General features: G+C 44.4%; 1 protein-coding gene across 1 annotated transcript in view; it reads left to right on the forward strand.

Moving 5' to 3' along the window:
• Positions 1–16887, forward strand: part of LOC149365376 (sodium-coupled monocarboxylate transporter 2-like) — a 39812-nt gene extending 22925 nt beyond the window's left edge. The window contains exons 13-16 of the mRNA XM_089583251.1: positions 2341–2501; positions 3330–3430; positions 4941–5038; positions 16723–16887. Coding sequence (XP_089439377.1) covers positions 2341–2501; positions 3330–3430; positions 4941–5038; positions 16723–16887 — 525 coding nt within the window. The remainder of the gene's footprint in view (positions 1–2340; positions 2502–3329; positions 3431–4940; positions 5039–16722) is intronic.
• The last annotated feature ends 6794 nt before the right edge of the window (positions 16888–23681 follow it).

Raw genomic sequence — 23681 nt, forward strand, 5'->3', positions numbered from 1 at the left:
TATTTTAGTGTACGTTTAGTGTACGTTGAAAAGCTATCGACGTGCGATCTGAGGACCAAATCTTTATTCCGTGTTCCTGGACCAATCTGGCACACAGAGAAGGTGTGTAAACACAGGTGTATGTTTGATAAACTGGATTTACTGGTGATGTTGCGAACGATTCTTTCAGCGAACCCGGGATTACGGAAGCGCCACTCAGCTTTTTGGCAGTCGAGCTTTCTTTATGCTGTTATAAATGACCAAAAACAATGCTGACGGACACTGGTCATCGGCACTATGCTTTTCTTGCCTCGAGTCGCGAGAATGTACCTGAAAGCCGTTGTAAACTTGTTGACTGGTCCGAGCGTAAAGGAATGGAAATTAATTTTACTAAAACTCTATTCATGGCCATAACAACCAAAAATAATGATCTTAATTTTAATTAAGATACCAAGATAAGCCAACTGCTACGTGACAATATTAACGTTCACATAAATATGGTTTATGGGGGTTTAACATCCCTAAACGACTCAGGCTATGAGGGACGCCGCACTGAAGAGCTCCAGAAATTTCGACCACCTAGGGTTTTTTAGCCTGCACTGACGTCGCTCACACAAACAGCAGATCTATGCCACTGAAACATTCGGGCTTGAAGATACGCAGTTAAATTAATTGGGAACTGTACATTAAGAGCCCGGGCATGAAGGCTTACAAAAGGTTATGCTTCCGGCTCAGAAGACTCAAAGGTTCTCCCGCACAGCGCTGTTGTGTTGTGTTGTCTTGTGTCGCGCTGTAGTTATAACGGGTTCCCTTCTAGCTTTAGGATTGGGGCTTACCACACCTTCGTTCGCCCGGTCCTTGAGTACGCGGCAATCGCCTTGGATTCGTGCTATGCTAAAGTTGTTGCCAGGCTGTAGCGGATACAGCGACCTGCTGCCGGATTTACCTTGTGTAATTACAGGGCTGCGTCATCGGTTTCTAACACGCTGTAGCGGCTTGGACTGGAGCCATTCCAAGCACGACGAGGTATAGCAAAGTTAAAATTCCTATATTTAATCTACGATCAAAAAGCAGATTTACAGACAGATAAATATTTGCTTCCCCCAACGAAGAGATCGTCAGGACTCAACCACTAAAAAACAATGCTCCAATATCTTACAACGACTAAACCATTTCAGGCAGTGAACTTGACAGTCGCTATGTTTGAGCGCTCAGTACAGACGCTATTCTTGTAATCAGGGAGTAATTACTCATTGGCATCCACCCAAGCGCAGCCATAGGTTTACAAAGGAAATCTATACAACTTTCTCACAAACTTCGCATTTAAAAGAAAAATTCGTCGTGGTCCGGGGTTTGAACCCGGGACCACCGCTTCATGGAGTAGTCGCTCTACCAACTGAGCTAACCTGGACGGCAAGCTAATGGTAGGGCGAGAGCGAATTGATCAATAACTCGAAGTGGGAACAGTGTTGGTCAGATTTTTAGGGGAATCCCCCAGGGTGGAGTAGATTTGTAATAAGGGAGTAGTTACTCATTGGCATCCACACAAGCGCAGCCATACGGCTACGAAGGAAAGCGCCCTTATTACTCCCTTATTACAAATCTCTTATTACAATTATCCACAATCATATTTACTAGCGCTTGTTTCGACACGAGGACAGAGTAACGAATACGCACAGAACAGACGTTAGTCTACAACTGCGCGTGTGATTTTTTACACCCTGAGAAGATTGATAAGCCATGTCTTTGTTCAATAAACGGCAGTTCTAGACTAGCATCTGTCCTGCGAGTATGTTACTCTGTCCCCGTGTCAAAACAAGTGATAGCAAATATGATTGTGAATGATTTCCAACAAGCCCAAATTTCTGCTTTAAAACCTACTCCGCCGTGGGCGATTCCACTAAACATTTGACCAACGCTGCTCTTTTAACCTCTCCTGTCTATAAAAAAAATCAAATGTCGTTCTACAAGTGACAAATTAGAACTGCTGTAGTTGTAATTTCTTCAGCCCTGAAATATTATGATGTCTAATAGTGCTAAAAGATAGCTTTTACTCAAACTGCTTCACATTCTCAACATTTTCGGACCGTCTTCATGAGCCATTCCTGTGCCTGGGTGCATCTTTCGCATGCTACGTCATTTTCGCACAATGAAGTGAAAAACTTTTTTTCTCCAAACGTTTGTCTGTTTAGAAGATTCGATGTGGTCTCAGTATTACTGAGGAAGTTAAATCGTACAGCTTCTCTTAAGCTCTTCACAACAGTGCTCTCAGAGACCCAAGAACGCCTTCAGCCCATTATCATGAAAAGAAATTGTCTCACTGCAACTGGTTACAACCGCTATATTATTTTGTTTTTTCAGGGTACTGCCGTGGCAGCCCTTGGGGTATTTCTTCTCCAGATATGGCAGACAACGGGCAGATTCTTCTCACGCATTGGACCAGCAAGAATGACTTACGGTCTGGATAGGTGTCCTGCAAACATAACACTCACGCCTGAGGAACTGCAGGGAAATTTTGAAAAGTGAGGCTACTTTTCGCGCTGAGGCAACTGTCGGCACCCCTTTATCGACAGTATTTAATAAGGCTTTAAATTCGTATTGCCTTCATTTAAATTACCTTATCTCAGGATTTACAACATTGGAAATAGGAGCGGATGAATCTATATGCCTGAATCACTACATAACATATGCCTGATTCACTACAATCATGTGGAGAAGGGGAGATAAGGAATTATGTTAACAGGAGAGGAATTACAGTTCATTGCATGGAGTTCGTTACATGGGGAAATCACAGCAAGTCATAAAACAGCTCTCGTCTTCTGTTTCTTCTGCTGCGATCTTCGTCTTTTCGCTGTTTGCCTTTCAATATGTACCACCAACTCGCCCGTTTAGCTGTTTTGCTGATCATAAAAAGGTCTCACCTTCATGCACTGCACTGATTAAGGCTGATGCAGACGGATAGATCGAACGGTTACAGTACTGTCCAATCAAAAGATCGACCACCAGGTCTGTCGGTCTCTCTTACTGATCGGTCGGTCGGTCGGTCGGTCGGTCGGTCGGTCGGTCGGTCGATCGATCGATCGATCGATCGATCGATCGATTGATTGATTGATTGATTGATTGACTGACTGATTGATTGATTGATTGATTGATTGATTGATTGATTGATTGATTGATTGATTGATTGATTGATTGATTGATTGATTGATTGATTGATTGATTGATTGATTGATTGATTGATTGATTGATTGATTGATTGATTGATTGATTGATTGATTGATTGATTGATTGACAAAGCAGCTTTATGCGGCTCCCGACAGACTGCTCCGCATCACTGCTCGATTGCGCAGGTCCCAGGGGCTCCTCCTGTACTGGATCTCACCCTATTGGTGCAGTCTCTTCTCAGCCTGCCTAACTGTGCTGTTGGGCCTCGCATTCAGTGTGTCTTTCGGTACGTGTTCCAACATCTTCGCTTTCATGATAGAAGGAGCCGTTGTACCGGCGCCCTAAAAAATGCTGGCGCAGTCTTAGCCGTACATGAAGGCCAGGTTAAATACTTTCATCGCCAACGATCGCTAAGTTTTGGAGCACTGTAAAACGCAGGCCTCCTCCCCTGACCTCAAATTGCTGCAGCCTTGCGCAAACTGCGGCGATCCAATTCCACCAAGTCTGCCAACTCTATGTTCACTCTGAATCCTCCCTCGCTATTCAGCGTTTACTTTACTTTTTGTCAGTTATTTGTGATGACCCCCCCCCCCCCCCCCCCCAATTGTACGCATCTTTAAGTGCTGCATCCTCAGAACCTAGCATTGGTATAGAACAGATGCATGTACAAACATACAAAGCTATACAATTTATTATGGTCACACGTCGCTCAATTCATCGAGATGCAAACATATAGTGTTTACATTTCTAAGCAGGTGTATGGTAGTCGCAGTTAGAACCTTGCTGTTTTTTTTTTTTTTTTGGCTGGCCTCATAGACAGCGCCTTTGAACTCCGCATTGGACTATATTCCTTTTCAATTCTTTTTTATAGGTCATTCCGAACGTTCGAGTACGAATTGAAAGCAAATAGCTGTGTGCAGCACACAATACACTCCATATAGCAACCCGGAGCTAGTATTTACGAATATAATATTAAAGATGCCGGCCGCAGCCAAGAAATTCAAATTATTTCGAAACAATGTTCTTAATTCAGGACAAGAGAGGCTTTCGAAGTGAGAAACATTTGAAATAACGTGTACACTGGCTGTAAAGAAGCCTCCCGTAGAAGAACAGCAACATCGTCTTCGTTTAAATAGTTTTTCAGAGGTCAGTGCATGCGGCTTCACTTGTGTCACGGTCTGTCTCGACTAGAAAGGCTTTCACCACACTTTATCTTATTATCAGTATTGATTCAATCGACGCCTATAATCGCTGCTCAGTTGCTTAGCAATCGCAACGTTAATTGAAACAGAACGTACGGTTCATTACTTGATAGGAGCCCAAGCAGCTCGTTTAAAAGAAATTGAGGACTAGCGCAACAACTCTCGGCTTAAAGAACCAGGAGTTTCGCATTTGTGGAATTGTGAAATCACATTCAGAAAACTTCGCTAGGGTGCTGGTAACAAAAATGGATAGACCCTCGCTAAAATCGATACACCGCTGTAGCAAAAGTGACTGCTCTACCGCACGACGCGGATTTAAGTTGTTTGACGGCAGAACGAGTGACTTGTCAACGCAAGGGTTTCCTCCAACACCCTTTTTCCAAGCATTTCACCACAGAAAAGCCGATTACAAGGCCAGGAGAAATCTTGTTCCCACTATAGAAAGCCTGTGGATACCCGGCTGCACTGCAGGGATCGAACCCAGCACCTCCCGAATGCGAGGTGGATGCTCTACCACAAGGCCATCGCTGATTGCCCTCACTAGCTGCCCTCACCCTATAAACTCTGCATGCGTAAATATAATTTGTCCTCCAGGCTCATCAAAAGGCAACGTTGAAGCTGCTCTTCGCCTGTCCAGCCCTTCGGTTTTCAAGTTTTGGCGGCGAATCGGTCTTCTACGCCATACAGCGAAGGTAAGGCATTCATCTTCGAAGAAGCGCGAAACACAAATTCAGTAGAAGAGGGAAGAGAAAACACAAGCGCTTACTTTGCGTAACGTTCTCCGTGAGGCTAATGTCAGGTAAGGTAAATGGCGCTGGCGGTAAATCGGGTATGAGGTTGGACGTCCTAAAGCGACACAAGAGCGATCCGAGAAGTCGTAGTATAGGGTTGCTTATTAATTTCGATCATTTCTTGTCTTTTAACGTCCACTAACAGCACACAGCACGTGGTCCTTTTTGAAATCGGTGCATCTTACCCTAAAAGGTATAGCACACTTAAATCTCCTGGAATTTACCCGTTGACCAATGAGATATTCTTTCCTTGGTTTATGGAAGAACTTGTGAAGTGTTTTAAGTACGTGGATGACTTTATTGTTTGTGAATGTTGATAACGAGACCGACAAATCACAAGTTGTATAAAGCGTTTTAGAGATTTTTGGTGATTGTTCTGGCAAGTTGAGGTTCACGCATGAAGTTCCGATGAACGGGCGCCTCCAGTTCCTCGAGCTATGTTTGTTCTTTGCCACTGGGCACACCTGTTGGTCGTACCAGCCACGCACAAAAAAAGGAAATTTTAGCGTATAATTCGGCCCATTCAAAATTGATCAAACGGGGCATTGCAAAAAGTTGCCTGCTTGGTGCTCTCGAGAGGTCATGCCAGCATAAAATTGAGGTGAGTTTGCAAACGCAATTTTGCAAAGTGCACCGGTTGCAGAAGGCCGGTTTCCCTAAAGATACAGTCACGGCTATGGCGGAAGAAATAAGGGCAGGTGGTCGCCCTGACGTGGCAGCCGGAGAAAGCTGCAAAAGGCTCAGGCGTATGGCCATACCTTACGTGCACCAGTTATCGCACCGGCTGAGGAAAGTTGGAGGGAAGTACGGTGTGGACGTCATGATCACTGCCCCCGAAAAGCTGATGCGCATGTGCAAAGCCGTCAACGAGAGGAAGAAACCGGTCTGCTCTATAAACCACGAGTGCAATTTCGTTTCTTGCACTGCTCACATCGTATATTTTAGCATTTTATAGGCCAGATATTGCAGCGACGAGGAAGAGTCGGACATGACAGCCATTATGTTCGCGCACAATTTCTCGGGACTCTCCAGTGTTCCGAAAAATATTAATTTATAATATCCCTATTGGGTTACTCAGTGTCCGCTACTGAGGCCAACAGATGGCGCTTTTCGTTGAATCTCCAGGGCTTAGGGGTTTAGGCATATCGAGTGTTTAAAGATAGCAATGGTCATGTGAATGAATTTGCGCTGGAAGTTAGCGAAAACCAATTGGAAGATTGGTGGCTGAAAAGCAGAGAGGTGACATAAGGTTAGAAGTGTAGGATCAAAGATACATTTAAAGCAGATGGCGAATTTATAGACCGATTTATGATTTATGGTTTATGGGGGTGTAGCGTCCCAAAGTGACTCAGGGTATGAGGGACGCCGTAGTGAAGGGCTCCGAAAATTTCGACCACCTGGGGTTCTTTAACGTGCACTTCCATCGCACAGTACACGGGCCTCCAGCATTTCGCCTCCATCGAAATTCTACCGGTGCGGCCGAGGTCGAACCCACGTTTTTCGGGTCAGCAGCCGAACGCTATAACCAATGCGCCACCGCGGCAGCGTACCGATTTATAACACCGTTAAACAAATACAGTTCAAATCCATCTAACGAAACCCGATTTTACGAAGTTTTCGATCTAACGAACAAATTTTGATTCCCCGGTCAGTGCCCGTGGGGTTTAATGTTCTCGTGAACCCGGAATAACGAAACAATCTTGACCACCAAACACTACCTTACTAAGTTTTTTCGGGAAGAAACGAATAACAGAGAATGTTTCTGAATCACTGTGCCCACCATGTCTTGCAGCATGTTGGTAGCGTGCCAGCAGTCACAACGTCTAGACGCCTAGTGGCGGTCGTAGCTCTGTTTCGACGGGACTGCAGGCTGTGCCGCTGCACTGAACAACGGACTCTGCACTCTGAGGTGCTTCCCACCTTCGCTTCGAATCCGTTATACCGGATGGCGCTTTCACGCCAAGTGATTCGGACCTCCTTTCCGGACTTTTCTTACGCACAGGCGACGGCGAGCGACAAATATGCCTCTGCGGTAGATTTTGGGTGCTGTTTCATTACGACTTCAGATTTTAAGGGCCAAAGATGCCTTTTTCGATTTTATGAACCTTCCGATTTAACGAAATAATTATAGGCGGTTCTTCACTTCGTTAAATCGCTTTTTAGCTGTAAAAGAAAAATAAGTTCAGCATGGTGTCAACTGGCACCACCCCGTTTAAAAGGAGGATGCTCTTCCATTCATCCATCCAGGAAAGCTGTGCATGGCCGTAATGCATTCTAGTACAAGCACGCCAGATTTTCGCACACATTTCGTGCCTCCCCTCCAGAGTTCATCAGCATAACTGTGAACACCACCATGCCGTTTAAAAGTGTACACTGTATGCAGTCTAGAAATAGCCACGTGTAGACTATACGTGGCCCTTCGTTTTCGGGTAAAACCTGGCTTATTCCGGATCTTGCATCCGAAACGATTTCTTAGAACTTGAATTAAACCCGATTTTTGCTCGAGAATGCACCTTCCAAAGAAATTAGTTTTCCAGCGCACAAAACTGAAGATACCTCATGAATAATAGCGGAGATCTCACGCGTATTCCTAAAGAGCTGTTCTCAACCAACTGATTGCGTAAGCCGTTTTAGGTATTCATAACTTAACTTAAACCTCGCTTGCTATTCATAATGCGTTTTAGTCCAAAGTGTGTATTTTAGAAGCGAGGCGTGAAAACACGGGCACTGAGAAGACGACTTATTGGCATCATGTATCAAACGCAACCCACGCTAACCACGAAGTTCTCCGAGGCTCTTCTGGGTTTAAAATAGTCGCCGTGACGTCGAATGAATGTTTTTGTTCTGTAAAAAGACAGGCTGGCCTTGCATCGATGCGGAAATGCTGACAAGCAGGTGGTAACATACGCGACTAATTAATTGTAATAAATGAGTGAAGAAGAGATATCTGATTTGGTAACCAGCTTTTCAGTACAGCCTTTCATTTCCTTATTGGTTGTGAGATATTGAGCAAACAGGGTAGCCCTATTGTTCTGTATAAAGAAAAAAAAGCTCCTGTTGTACAAATTATATTTCGCTACAAAAGAAATTACCCGAAGAAACCTGATTTTTGAAAATTTTCTTGGATGACCGTACCCGATTTTGATCTAACACATATCGCTCAAATTTGACTCCCTAAATTCTGAAAGACGCAAACCCTGAAATCGTATTTCGTTACGTCTGCTACAGAGGGAGATAAAGAGGAAGAGGTAAGGCAGGGATGTTAACCAGAACGAAAGTCTAGGATTGTTTGACAGCCGTGCTGACGGTACAGATAGCTCTGCAAGCAGCCCTCCAGTGTTCGTCAACGAACACTTGTGTCCAAGCCTAAAAAAGCTGCTGTCATCGGCCATTGCACGTAAGAAAGCATGTGAATGGCGGTTAGTGTGGACACGCAATGGCAAAATATTGGCACGGAAAGCTGAGGGTAGCGATGTTGTTCACATTGAGTCTGTGGACGACCTTACTAAGATCTCCTGAATGGTTTTGTTAATGAAGCGGTGCGAATTGCAGCTACCATAAAATGTTCAGTCTTTCTGATGTCTTATATCAGCAGTTTGTTGAACCTAGAACAGCTAAACTGTGCTCATCTGCAAAAAGCACAGTATCCTTTATTCACCTTAACATCCGTTCTCTGGCAAAAAAACACGATGAATTTGCTCTTTTCATTGATCAGTTTTCTTTCCGATTTAATGTTATCATGCTAACTGAAACTTGCTGCACAACGAGCAACTGTGCGCCTTTGTTACCTGGTTATAATAATTTTTTTATCAATCGAACCGACAAGCGTGGTGGCGGCGTTGGCATGTACATTTCTGACAGTTTATCAAGTGAGAAGGTGTCCCAGTTTACCGATATCACCAAACATTATGAAGCACTTTTTTTGCAACAAGAGAGCACTCTTTTCGCTGTCGTATACCGACCTCCTTCAGGCGATGTTAAAAGATTCATGGACTTTGTGGATAACCTACTCGAATATGCATCCTTCGAACGATTGCGGCTAGTTCTTGGTGGAGATTTTAATATTAATGTTACTGCAGGTAATACCTCTTCTACTGAACTGAACAACAAACTTGCAGCCTGTGGGTTTCAAAACGTCATTAAAACACCAACGCGTGTCACATCAACAACTTCATCGGTTTTGGACCTATTGATTACGAACAGCAACACACCAGTAACCGCAGCCGGAACCGTCAATTGCAGCCTGAGTGATCATTGTCCTGTTTTTATGGCTTATTCAGACGTCGCTGTGCGTCGCAAACCTTCTCGTTCAAAGTTCATTTTTCAATCTATAAATGACACCAGTCTCGATGATTTTAGGAACAAAATTATTAGCACTGACTGGTCTGAGGTTTTTGCAGAAAGTACTGCAGATAAAGCATACGACACTTTTATGACTATTTTTTCTGCCCATTACAAGGCATGCTTCAAACTGAAATCTGTTAGGCAGCGTCGATCGATAAGAAAACCTTGGATCGGCATCGAGCAGGTAAAAATGATTGAAGATAAAAATAAGCTTTTCGCTCTGTTCTTAAAAACGCGTGAGCCTTCCATATTTGCAGAGTTTAAGAAACTACGCAATCGAATCACATCAGAACTAAGGAAAGCCAAAGTGCAGTACTTTCAGCAGCTGATTCAGGATGCCTCGACATCTCGTCCTGATCGGATCTGGAAGATTGTGAACGACGCACTCGGCCTGCGTACAGCTGCGCCTAATCAGTTTCAGATGACTGTCGAGGGTCAACTGCTTACTTAAGGTGCTCTAGCAGAGCATTTCAACACCCACTACATAACTGCCATGACTAACAATGCTGCTCCTTCTGTAACGTCTTGCGCCCTTGACGACAACCTCTTGAACACTGTTTTTATGGTGCCAACTAATACAGCTGAGGTTTACAACATATTTACGTCACTAAAGAACAGTAAGAGCCTTGACATAGATAATATCCAGGTCCGACCGGTCAAATACGTCCTCGACGTCATTTGTCCAGCCCTCGTAAACATTTATAACCTTGCTTTGGAGACGGGTTTTTTTCCACTAAACATGAAACGCGCAAAAGTTTCAGTTATATATAAAGGCGGCGACAAAAATGATGCTGCCAACTACCGACCAGTGTCAGTTCTCCCAGTGTTTTCAAAAGGTCTTGAAAAAGTTATTCTGTCTCGTCTCGACCCCTTTTTTACCAAGCATAAACTTCTTTCTGAATGTCAGCATGGGTTCAGAAAAGGGTGCTCTACCGAGTCTGCCCTTTTGATTCAAAAGGAATTGATACTCAAAAACATGGATGCAAATAAACTAACGCTTGGGGTGTTTGTAGATTATAGCAAAGCTTTCGACTGCCTCAACCATACTGTTCTCCTTAATAAACTGTATCACTATGGCATTCGGGGCGTACCCCACTCACTCTTAAAGTCATACCTTGCAACACGCATGCAGTCTGTAGTTATCGATGGCAGTCTGTCGTCCTTTAAAGAAATACCATGCGGCGTCCCTCAAGGCAGCGTTTTGGGACCGTTTTTGTTTAATATCTATGTGAACGATGTGGTTCGTATTGATAAGCATGTCAAGTTTGTTTTGTACGCTGATGATACCAGCTTGTTTTTCACATCAGATAATAGTTTTCACCTACTGCATACCGCTAATGAAACTCTCTGCAAATTGCTTGATTGGTCGAGCAAAAACTGTTTAAGAATAAATTCTAAAAAATCAAAAGCCATTCTGTTTGCTTCAAAAAACAAACCAGTAAGTTTGATTGGCGGGCTCCGCTTGGGCAGCTCTACAATCGATATAGTCAAAGAGCACAAGGTTTTAGGAGTGGTACAATCGCACCGTATGACTTGGGATGCGCATATAAAGCAACTGGCGAAGAAACTCTCTTCCGCTGTTGGCTTAATACGTCGATCTCGAGATATTTTTCCAACTAACATTAAACTTCAAGTTTTTCACTCCGTCTTTCGGTCCCACATTAACTACTGCACGTTAATTTGGGCCACGACTACTAAAAAAAACATAACTATACTACATAGGCTCGAAAAGAAAGCTGTTCGTCGCATTGCTAATGTTTCATACTTTCACCACACTCATGACCTCTTTACTCAGTTCAAGTTGGTCAGTATACAACAGATTTACGATTACCGTCTACTATACCTGCTGTACTTCTCAAGTGTATCTTACCAGCAGTTCCTGAAGGAGCTGTGTACTCTTTTATTTATTTTATTTATTTACAGAATATTGCAGGCCCTTCTGGGCCCTAGCAGGAGGGGCAATACAGTGCAAAATGAATATACAAAATAAAACACTGAAAGAAAATTCGAAACACAAAGCAAATAAGTTAGATGGCGTCAATCTTCTATTTCTTCAATGGAGTCAATGTCACATAGTGCTGTTAAAGGTAAAGCATTCCATTCAGTTACGGTGCGGGGGAAGAATGAGTATTTAACTCTTTCGCTACCGCGCCATAGGCTATCGATCGCATATGATCGATTCAAGTCGCCCGCGCAAAAAAGCTCATTTTGGAGAGCCGTGTACGTGCTCCGCCATCTAGCTAGCGAGCTCAACAACTGCTCTTTCGATTGCAGCCTTGGTTTTAGTGTTTTGACATGAGGGGGCGCCGTGAAAAATAAAACTTTGAACGGCCGCAGCGGCGTCAGCCGGAGAAAATGGCGTCCGCGTCGCCGCGCGCTCCTCGAAAACGAAAGCTGACACCGAGTACGTCGGCCGGTTTCGGTTTCGTTTTTTGCGACGAAAGCAACGGTTATTAGTCGGGCAACAATGTACAAACGTTTGATTTCGGTTTCGACAGCGAGACTTCGCCTCGGGAGCCTGGAACGGCAGCGCGTACTTGCATGTAAGTTCTGTTTTCGTTCGCTGTGGGTTTTCTGCGGTTCATACGGTTTGTAATTGATGAGAGTGGTTTATTTGTGTGCTTCAGGGTCTTGACAACGTATGGCGAAGGCAGTTTGCCAAATGCTCAAGGTTGCGCCGCGTTTTTCAACCAAGACGACAGCTAGGTGTCCATATCGGCACATCGCTGCGGAGCGGCGCTCGGAGATTAGCTCGACTTCTCGACTTTTTTTTTTGATGCTCTTCACGGCGGAAATGATGAAGACCGTGTGCGGAAACACTAATAAGTATGCGTGGACGAAGATTTTCAGCAAGTTCGGCGTGACGGCTCATGGGAAGGCGTGAATCTGTTGGAGATGCTGATGTTCATTGAAATCATCATATACATTGGAATTGTTCACCTGCCACGACTTTATTTCTCCTGAAATACCAGAATAATCTATTCTGGCCATCTGCCATCAAAAATCGTTTCTCAAAGTTGGCTTTTCGCTTTTTTGTTTGTTTGTTTTTTGCACGTAACGGACCTGGATGATTCAGTGGCGGCAGCATCTATTGGCAAGACTTGGAAAGTGTCCTGGCTTTCGAACAACATCGCTAAAACTTATTTCATTGATTCTGATGTTTTAGAGCTTGCCTAAAATGCCAAATTTTATCAGCTGGCTTTCAGGGAGCAGCTAATTCAAGAAATCTTGGGGTATGATGAGGGAAATGAAGTCCACGCCCCCAATCCTCCCATAGAATCCATCCAACACCAACCGAAAAAAGTTAAAAAAAGAAGAAACTGCAAGCTCGGCTATCAGAGAACAAGGGAGGAACAAAGATAAAACCTTATGTGAAGCACCTGTCAGTCTACCTCTGCTTCACATCTTCACCCCTGATTGCTCTTCACAGTGGCACCACAGTCATGACCCTTGACTTGACAGGCCATGGAAAGTGCAGTAAATTTTTCTCATAGCTGAACCTGTGAATAATGACAGCTATAAACATGTGCAACAGTTTGTATATTCCAGTTTTCCTCTAATCAAGTTCTGGCTTAGTGCAGTCGGTAATTTTTGTTTTTGCTATATACTTTTTTTGTGTTTTTAGCAAATTTCACAAATAAATGTTCATTTACTTTCGCACACACAACTCTTCTGTTTGTTTCATTCAGAAGTGTAACTAATAAGCTACAATTTCATGCATTGCAATATGTACTGGGTGTATTAGTTCTTGTGAAAAAAAATTTTTCTTTCCGTACTCTCCAAATCGTCCATTTTTCTGCGGTAGCGAAAGAGTTAAATAGGTTAGTTCTGGCGGTGAATGGAGTTAGTGAATCAGAGTGGCGATGTCTTGTTGGTCGTGGAGCGGAAAATGGCTTGACGTAGGGATACGGGCACATTGACAACTTGTTATGTTTGAGAAGGAAAAGAAATTTTAATCTGAGAATTTTACGTCTTACCTGCAATGTTTGAATTCGGTTTGCTCGCATTATGACAGTAGGTGAGTCGGTTGAACGGTATTTTGAAAAGATGAATCGAATGGCCTTGCGCTGGATCATTTCAAGCGCTTGAATGTTAGTTTTAGTAAATGGGTCCCAGACAATGCAAGCGTATTCTAACTTGGGTCTGATTAATGATGAATAGGCTAAAAATTTCAAGTCCGCAGGAGCATTCTTCAGTTTGTGCTTGAGGACACAAAGTTTACGAAACCCTGATGCACATACGTTACTTATGTGTTTGTTCCAGCTTAGATTATTAGTTATCGTCACGCCAAGATATTTATATTCAGTTACCTCCGAAAGTGGAAATTATGGAAGAGCGTAAGGGTATAAAAGGCTGTTTTTTTTCTTGGTTAATCTCATAAATACGATTTTCTGAGCGTTAAGTTTCATGTCCCACTGGTTGCACCAATCCAGAATATTGTTTAGGTTTAAATTGAGTAATAGTTGGTCTTCACGACATGTAATTACATTAAACAAAACACAGTCATCTGCAAACAGCCGGATTTGAACGGGATGAGTAACTACTTTTACAATGTCATTCACATATATTAAAAATAACAGGGGACCGAGGACACTTCCTTGGGGAACACCAGAAGAGACAGGCAGGCTGTGTGAATAATGGTCGTCAATACTAACAAACTGCTGTCGGTTAGATAAGTAAGCTGAAACCCAGTTAACTATAAAGTTAGGAAGACCAACTTGTTTAAGCTTGTCAATTAATTTAGAATGGGAGACGAGGTCAAATGCTTTACTAAAATCCATGAAAATAATATCAGCCTGGCCGGTTTTATCAAGTACAGATGCGAAACTATGAACAACCGATGTTAGTTGAGTTACAGTAGAATATCCCTTCCTAAACCCGTGTTGGACGTTAGAAAGGATATTGTTATCGTCAAGAAAACCGATGATGAACTTGGCTATTATGTGTTCTAGTAATTTGCAACAGGTTGAAGTGAGAGAGATGGGACGATAATTTGATATCAGTGATGCGTCCCCTTTCTTTAGAACAGGAACAACACGTGCAGTTTTCCACTCTGAAGGAATCACAGCTGATGACAAAGATGCGCGAAAAATAACAACAAGAAACTCGGAAAGCTTTTCGGCATACCGGCGCAAGAAAGCGTTCGGAATTTTATCAGGGCCTGGCGACGCTTTAGTTTTCAGGTTTAGGAGCAATTCAACAATGCCAGGTCTTGATATCGTAACAAAAGGCATAGTACAGGGCGTTTCAAAAGGACCGTGTTCACCACTTGCACTAGCAAAGACACTGTGGAAGTAGCGGTTAAATTGCGCAGCAATATCGTTTTTATCTGTGAGAGGCTTGCCGTCGTGCATTATTCGGTCAATAGGTTTTTTTCTTTTGACATAAGTGATTCCAAAATTTTTCAGGTGAAGTTCGAATGAAATTAGGCAGTCTGTATTCAAAGTAATGGCGTTTAGCGGTCCTCACAGCTGCATTAAGGGATAGTTGAAAAGACTGAATAATGGAACGACTGGCGCCTCCACGTTTCAAACGTTTCACTTTTCTTTTCAATTGCAGGACTTCACGTGTGATCCAGGGAGAGGCTTTGCGTGATTTTATTATTTTATTAGGGACAAAGTTTTCAAGGCAGTGAGTGCATAGTGTTTTAAATTTATTCCATAGCTCATCAGCATTACTGCCTCGGAAACTGCTGAGGCAAAAATCTAAATAATCCAACACGCTCTCATCTTTCGCACGCGAGAAGTCCTTTACATAGCAGACTGGCCACAGGCTTTTTGCAAACAATATGGACTGGGAAAGAACAATGGACCAAATCATGATCGGAAATTCCCTGCTCAATTGAAACATGGTAGTCACTAATAGATCGGCTTACAAAGATCAGGTCAAGTACAGAAGAAGTACAACCATGTACACGTGTTGGCTGCCTCACTACTTGCTGCAAGTCATGTCTCAACATAATATTAAATATGTGCTCTTCATGAGCAGCATGATCGGGATTAAGAAAGGGCTTGTCCCAGTTAATTGATGGAAGGTTTAAATCACCAATTAATAAGATTCTGTCATGATGAAAATCATTCATGAAATCAGACAGTTCACGTAGAAACTGCGGGGGGGGGGGGGGGGGAATCGGGAGCTCTGTAAACTGCAATTACTAGAAAGGACCGTCCCCAACAAGAAAGTTTTAACGCGAGGCTTTCATGGTTTTCAATTTGAGTTAGGAAAGAAGTGTCGATGCCATGTTTTACGAGTACGGCAACACCACCTCCTCTGGTAGATCTGTCCCGACGGAACACCCGGTAAAGGGGAGGGAAAACATCTTCATCATCAATTCCTTCGTGCAACCAAGTCTCTGTGATTACAACAATGTGTTGTAATCACACTTTGCAAACTCGCACATATCGAACCAGAGCGTCTGAGGAATGGTTTGAGGAACGTCTGAGGTTTGAGGTTTGAGCGTCTGAGGAACGCACTAATTATCTTCTGCAAACATTAACGTACAACGTACCATTTCTATTAAACAAGATTAAAACACAATTTTCTGGTTCCATTGCCCTAACGCGCACCGCATTGCGCAGCATGTTTGTTTCTGGACAATTTTCTAAGACTGTTTTATGATTTTGAGTGGTAATTGTGAAATTGGGCATACAGAGTGAGTGTGTGTGTTTGCCTTCTCATCGGGATCTCACGTGTAAAACGCTTTATGGTACTAATTTTTATTCGTTTGTTGCGTAGTTTTATTGCAGGGCATATTGTTCTTTTGTGGCGTAGTTAAGTTGATGAATGAAGTCCGTGTATTCCATTACAATATTCACTTGCATTTTAACTATTGTACTCAGTAAGTAGGACAATGTATGTATTCTGTTGCACATTTCATTTGTATTTGAATTATTGAAGTGTATATGAAGTCGCTGCTGCCAAAATGGTTCCCTGACCTAGTCAAGCTGTCCTCACAGCTTTTTGTCACGGAAGCCATCAACATTGTATCAATGTTGAAAACAAATTTTTGATTTGATTTGAAGGTTAAGTCTACTGTGCAGAACATACGTAGTCTCGGAGGTAAGATGCTAGGCCATTCGTGCTATCCAAGTGAGTTTACAAGAGATAGCTGGCGAAGAAGACCAAGATAGCCTTGATAGAATAGGGAGGCTCCTATAGGAAATCGGAAGGGAATGCATTTTTACAGCAGCTGCACTCGGTGCATCTGGTATACACCTGAATATTCATTCAATATTTTGCAGCCGATCGAACACGTCGCACCTGATCCACGGGGCCAGAAACTGACGACCGTCGAACTTCAAGCGCTGCGACCACATAAAAGCGACAACAACGCCATAATGGAGGCAGCGAGTTTGACCGGGTTCAAGCTGATTTCTTCATCCATTCCAAGGACTACAGTTTCTTAACTTGTGAGCCTATGTGCCAGAGGTGTGGTTGCCCGTGATGATAGATGCGTGGTTACGTGCTATCAACTCGACACAGCGAAGCAGCACAGGATGCACTCGGGATGCTATTGCTGAGGGTGCTAGCCAGACCTAGTACTGGACCACAGTATGTGCTGCAAGGTTTATGAACGCTACGAAACAAAAACATAGAGATGTGGGTCAAGATCTTGCCACTGTGAATATTGCGTCGTGAGCGTAAGGACCGTTTCTTTTAGCTGCGAACAATGCAAGTGTAAGACAAACGATTTTCCGGCGAATAAATTAATAATGCTGGTCGGTTGGTTGGTTTATTGGGGTTTAACCTCCCAAAGCAACTCAGACTGTGAGGGACGCCGTAGTGAAGGGCTCCGGAAATTTCGACCACCTGGGGTTCTTCAACGTGCACTGACATCGCACAGCACACGGGCCTCTAGAATTTCGCCTTATTCGAATAATGCATTTACGTTCTTGCAAAAGACATGTATGCAATGATGTTCTTATCTTATAAGGGGTAAATACGGCTACGGCTAAGTTGCGCACACAGCCTGTTGATGCCATCAGAAGAGAGAAACTCAACAGTAAGCAGCCGTAGAGGTGATATGACTGTCAGGTGTAACCTGAGACAGCGACAAAAAAAAAAGGCTGTGACACTCTTTGGAACCGAAACTAAAGCAACATTACTGGTGTTCTGTCTGTTTTCCTTTGGAAGTTGGCCACTGTTCATGGACGTACTTTGATTCTAAGTTTCCTAATTGCTACTGTAAAGGACCTCAATATCAGCACGAGGGTGAGCGGCCACCTTCCCGAGCTTGTGCAGGGCATCCCTCGTTTCTTTCAAGAAAGACACGAAAAAAATTGTAGCCTAGTATAATGCTCACTGTTCTCAAGTGCGCCATTTACGGTTTCTGATAGCCCTTTTCAGCATTCGTGGACAAGGGAGGGGGAAGCCTCAGAGAGCTTAGCCAACGTTTACACAGTAGGGCTTATCATCGTCTGGGCTAAGCGATCATCATTGACTGGGCTTAAATAGGGCCTTCACATCGAGGAGAAAGCCCAGGTGAGGGGAAAGAGGGTGTGGCGTAGGAACGGCGTTAGGATGGGGAGGATGAACTTGAAAATCTTTTCCACGCAATTATGGCTGCTGAAAAGGATTACGCGGTTGGCCTGCAAAGCTGTGATAAAGAAATACGACAGAAGGGAAGGGTGGCGAGATGGCACACGTGAGCTTGAAAGGCGCATGGAGCTGCGACAGACGTTATCAAAAAACCCATATTCTTGCATTCTCTCTGCCATCTTCAGCTCTGTTATTCTAACGTCAAAACTGCCGCGGATTTAAGCGTGAAGAATCTCTGTTAACGACCCGTCAAAAATTATGAAAAAGGTGATAGATTCTGAGGAGAATAAAGAGGTAAAAAGAATTGCCAGACTCAGGGTCCGCCTGCCCATGATTCTATTTGGGTAGCTAGTGCTTTAGATTGAGGCCTGCAAGAACGCGGATGCCAGTAGCGATGCATAATGCGCGCGTGGTAATAAATCAAAAACCCGGGAAATCCCTACCAACTTTTCTAGTTTACACAACCGCCACTACATGGCAGCTGCCACCGACAAAAAAATTACCACGGGAATTTTGAATATTTGGAGCACCTTATTGATTTCCTAAGGTATTCAAAACTGGTCCATGCGGGAGCAGGAATTTAAGTAAATGTTTTTTCTTTCCAGAGAAATACAGGAAATGGGCCTCCGACTAAAAGCTACGAGGGTAGCTTGAGAGATGCGCGAGGCCCAGTAGGAAAACTTAAAAATAAAATCAAATGAAAAGGCAAAGCAACAGCATGTGTACACTCACAGGCAAACATATACATGGAGCATGACGGGACAAGATGCAGAACAGGCGAATTTTACGCTCATGAAAGAAGGAAATCGAAAACGAAGAAATCAGTAAGCCATCAAAGACCGTCTAACAGTATGCAAGGCTTTGTGGCTTAAACCAAATGAAATTGAGTACTCAAGGTAATGTTCACCTTTTTTTATAAAATGAGCGTTTTATACGCACTTTTTAAGTCAGATTCTGTAGCGTGTAGGTAGAGTAGAGCATCAAAATCAACATCTTCGCTGACCATCTTACACCACTCATTAAAAATGAAAATATTGCCTTTGAGTTGCGTGTAGGTCACTAGTGGCGGGCGACACATGGCTCTAGTTGCTAATGCCCAAGAAAGCTAGACCTGTAAAAAAAACGGCCGATATAAACAAGGAGCAGCGAGTAGTAGGGCTCGGGCAAGGGCGTCAGCATGATGGCGTTCACTTCAACCAAGCTTTTGGAGGAAGACTAGGATTTCGACCGACAGGTAATTTGTGTTTTTGGTTTCTGGGTAATGCAGAAGTGCTCGGGAAAAGCGGAGTAGTTACCGATGGGCTGTGCAGCTGTTGGAGTCCGTGGTTTTAAATGACAACATTTGGGTCGAGCAGACAGGTTTTGGGTAAAATAACTTGCTCTAACGAAATATAAGACCCTCCCGCTCCCAATCTAGAAGGGCACCACTGTCACCCAGACTTCGCGCACTTTTAGTGGGAAGCTCCCAGACACCCTTAGAGCGTGTGGGGGTAGCGGTCTCGGACTCGAAGGAGATGCCCTCGACTCAGCGTGGCAAACTCAGCGGAGACCAGCCTCCAAGTGACAAGAGGTTTTTGGGCGTTCGGTGCCCAGCTTTCGCTGGTCGCAAGCCAGAGAATGGGTCGGAGCCAAAGGTTTACAAAACAAAACAAGGTTTATATAGCAAAGAGACGATACAGAGGATTTCACAATCACTAGTACAAACATATACAAAGTGATTATTAGAACAATGCAACTCGTGCAAAGTTAAACTCGAAAAGAGTAAAATACAAAGGCAATATTGCACCTAAAGTGCACTAACTCAAGAGAGAGAGGTAAACAAACAAAACACAATTTGTTCACCGGGCACTGCGGCAGTCCGACGACCAGAGTTCCACGACGACGCCGTCCCGCAGTCTGGCGACCGTTGCCTCGTTGGTCCGATGCTGGCCGAGTGGTGTTTTCCCGGGAGTCGAACGGGCGCGCTTCGATGAAGCTTAAACGGCGGTCCGGACGGACTTGACAGCGGTCAACGTCCTTCTTTTATAGGCTCGCTCTCATGTCTGTTTGTTGTACGCGCCGAAGTAGGCGCGCACATACACGCAGCATTGGCAGTGCTGCCTCCCTTCCGTTCTCTCGCCGGCCGCGCGTCCTCATTGGTTAAAGTCAGGAGTCGTTTCGCGAAGGTTCCAGCGTGTTCTAGCGTGGCGCCGTCGTGGCGGCGTCGCCGACGTCCGAGTGCAGAGGAGGGGGGACATGTCTTAGCGCACGCAAGGCCTCCCCCTCTTCCCCCGGTTAACAGTCGAAACGACTCGCATGCTCTGCATGCGCATGAGAGAGCATGCATGCGCATGCTCTCTCCACGCCGTGGCGGTGGAGAGAGGCACGCGCTCGGCGGGGGCTTTCCCTCTCTCCCGTTGGAATCGCGCCGGCGAGACGCCGTGCGCGCGGCGGTTTTTCTTTGTTTGTTTCTAAAATGCGCCGAATTTTGTGACAACCACAAGTGCGTGTGGTATCATTTCACCGGCATAGCATATGTAATTTTGCAAGGCTGAGATGTAAGACAACGTTGGATGCAATAGCGAGAATAAATTAGAGTGGCAGAGAAGAAAAACATTTCAGTGCTCTGCGCCAAAAGCCATATTAAGAAGAGGAGGGAGAAAGAGACTTTAATGAATAGAAGAGAGGCCATATTAAGAGTTATATTTATTAACAATATTACAGCTGAGCCCGACACGACAGAAAGGGAGCGACAAATAACCTATCCCGAAAATGTTTAACCAATCGCTTATCTATCTCTGCTATTTATGTACACAACACTCATTCTATTCGTTCATTTATGTGTTCGTAAATATCAACTCATCTACCCACCCATAAATCTACTCAGTTGTTAACTCCAATTCTGAGCAAGTTAAAGCAATCGTAGTCAAACCCTGAAGCCGTATATAAGGACGAACCTGACGCCGAACATGGGGGGGGGGGGACTGATCCGATATATTCTGGAACTTTCCGTTCGAATGGCATCCAGCAGAAAATATTCTTCAGTACCGATCGGAATTCGAACCGGCGGCCATGCTAACAGATCAGCTTTGCTTCCCGTTGCATTAGACCATCGACCACCTCCGCAGCCTCTCGCGCTGGGCTGACAAAATTGGAGGAGGTACTTTCGCTCCGCCTTAAGGGTATAACGCGATAGCGTAATGGGTTAATTCCCGTTTGTGCCGGATGTCATTCCCTACTATACGTTCATTGATCCCTGAGAGTCCTCATACCACTCCCAGCGCTGTGGTGCAGTGGTTAAGTGATGCGCCACTGCCCTGCGATGGCATGTGCTCCCTGCGGTGGGCCTTGTGCGGCCCAGGTTGCTCTTCCCGAGCGACCACTAATTAATTTAACTGCCACCTGCCATCGTGGGCAGTTTTCTCACTATCCGGTGAGCAGGTTGTGACGACGCCGAAAGGTCACGTGACCTAGGAGGCCCACCTCCCTCCTGGGTTGCTCTCTGGGGACCACCTGCCAGAGTCGTGTTGGTGATTTTTCGCTCACAACGCCGACGCCAAAGCCTACACCTGATTTTCTGGGCAACGGGGCCCTTAACGCTGGCGCGTTGAAAACTTTTTAAAGTAAGCTGAAGTGCAGTCTACCACGACCGCGATATGTAGCGCATGCTGAATCCACCTCCTGTTTTTCGGGGGCTGGCGCTGGTCATGAGGGTTGCAACATACCAAAAGCGGCAAAGATAGCCGACCGCGCTGTCACCACTGTCACCCGCTGTGAAAAACTAAGGAAAGTGGCTGATGACGAAGGCTCCAAGAGTCAAGCACGACTGCCATCACCTGAGTAGTCCTAGAATGCGGTATGCTTTTTTTGCAAGGTATTTCAAGCTTCCATCCCCTCTCTACCACAAGACAGACTGTGAAATTTCATCTGTCCATCTATCCATGCATCTTTTGGTTTATCTACCAGCCTGCATTTGTCTGTTTAGCTGCCTGTCTATTCCAAAAACTGGCGGCAGCCCGAAAATTGGACGCCAGTTCAGTGGCATCTGTATACCTCTCACTCCAAGCTATGGCTCCCTGGAGCGTCCCCACATTTCGCTTACGGAAGATTCAGTCCGTTAAGTTCCGGTGCACCTGTCGAACAAGCCGTGTTTTATGCATTGCTCGACGGACCTTCGGGGGAGATAATGGGAAAAAGTATAGTCTTGTAATGAGAAAGCGTACGCTCTTGTCACCTAACTTCTCCCGACATGACAGGAATGGCAATCACTCCTTCACACTCCCCTTTAAAGGGGGACAGTACCAAGTCGGTACGTGCCGTGTTATTGTTAATTAAAAGACTAGCACATAAAACTAGGACAAAGATAGAGAAGGAGACAGGACGAGCGCTAGTTTTATGCGCTAGTCTTTTAGGTAACAATGACACACCAAATAGCCCAGCTTTTCGCCTTGATTGCCGTGTTATTGCCTTTGCGTCCTCGTACGAACAGACGCGCTACGTTAGCGTCGTGGAATGCGGCTTTATAGGAGCACGCTTGCACAATCCGCAAATAGGGAATGCAGTTTTGCTATAGACTATGTAAGATTTTTCAGATGCAGTGCCACCTCTTTGGATCAGTGGTTACGGTGCTCATCTGCTAAAGAAGTTGCCTCAATCCCGGCAGCGGCCGTTGCATTTCGATGGAGGCAAAATTCTAGAGATCCGCACACTGTGAGATGTCAGCGCATGTTAGAGAACCCCAGGTTGTCTTAATTACCCGGAGCCCTCCAATACGGCGTCCCTAATAGCCTCAGTTTCTTCGGGACGTTAAACCGCACAAAACCGAAACCAAAAAGTAGCAAGAAGACACGGATTTTTTATTTCAGCCCAGATATTTTGAAGGCCCCAGATGCTGGGTCAGCAAAACTTGCCGCTAGAGGTGCTTGCACTTTCAATTATTACAATCCGAGAATTTTGTTCTGGGTAATCCAGATGCAAACGTTTCAATGGTTCCGCGCATTCGCACAGTTTTGAAGCAAAAGATAAAATGCTGCTCGCGGCCCATTCCGGTGGTTTGTTTTCCAGTGGCGGTATGGTGTTTAAAAAATTTCCTATGAAATGAGCAACTGATTTAAAAAAATTTATTCTTGAGCGTAAATTTTATCAGACAGTTAAGAGCTTATCGTTAACTTCTGATTAAATCATAGCCTTGCCAAGGTACCTTGCGCAAATAGATTTTAAGCGACAAAAAAGTGTAAAAAATTACGGGGCACATAAGACTACATACCTGCTGTGAATGCAAAAGCATGCATGCGGGGTGTTCAGCGGCGGCGATGTCGTACCACTCTAGTGCATTGGCCAGCAAAGCTGCTTTGTTCGGTCCGCTCGTAAGGAAGTACAATGCAAAGAAGTACAAAGAATACAATCATTCCAATTTTAAGGCGAAAGCCTTTAATGTCTCATCGTTGTAAGCAGCAGTTGTTGACAGAAATGTCACGCTTTTCAGTTGGTCGAAACGGTCGTGACGTCGCAGTGCCCCAATTTCAAACGGGGCCAATTGTACTTTGGCTAGTAACCATGCAACCAATTGAAGGGATCATATAGTGATGCTCCAAGTAAGTGAAACTCAGCTTAGTTAATTCCTTAATTACCCAATTAACCTAATTAACTTTGCTAGTCAGGCCATATATATAAATAAAACCGA

The sequence above is a fragment of the Amblyomma mixtum genome, chromosome 1, assembly GCF_055824585.1.
Source record: "Amblyomma mixtum isolate Tamu chromosome 1, ASM5582458v1, whole genome shotgun sequence".
NCBI lineage: Eukaryota > Metazoa > Arthropoda > Arachnida > Ixodida > Ixodidae > Amblyomma > Amblyomma mixtum.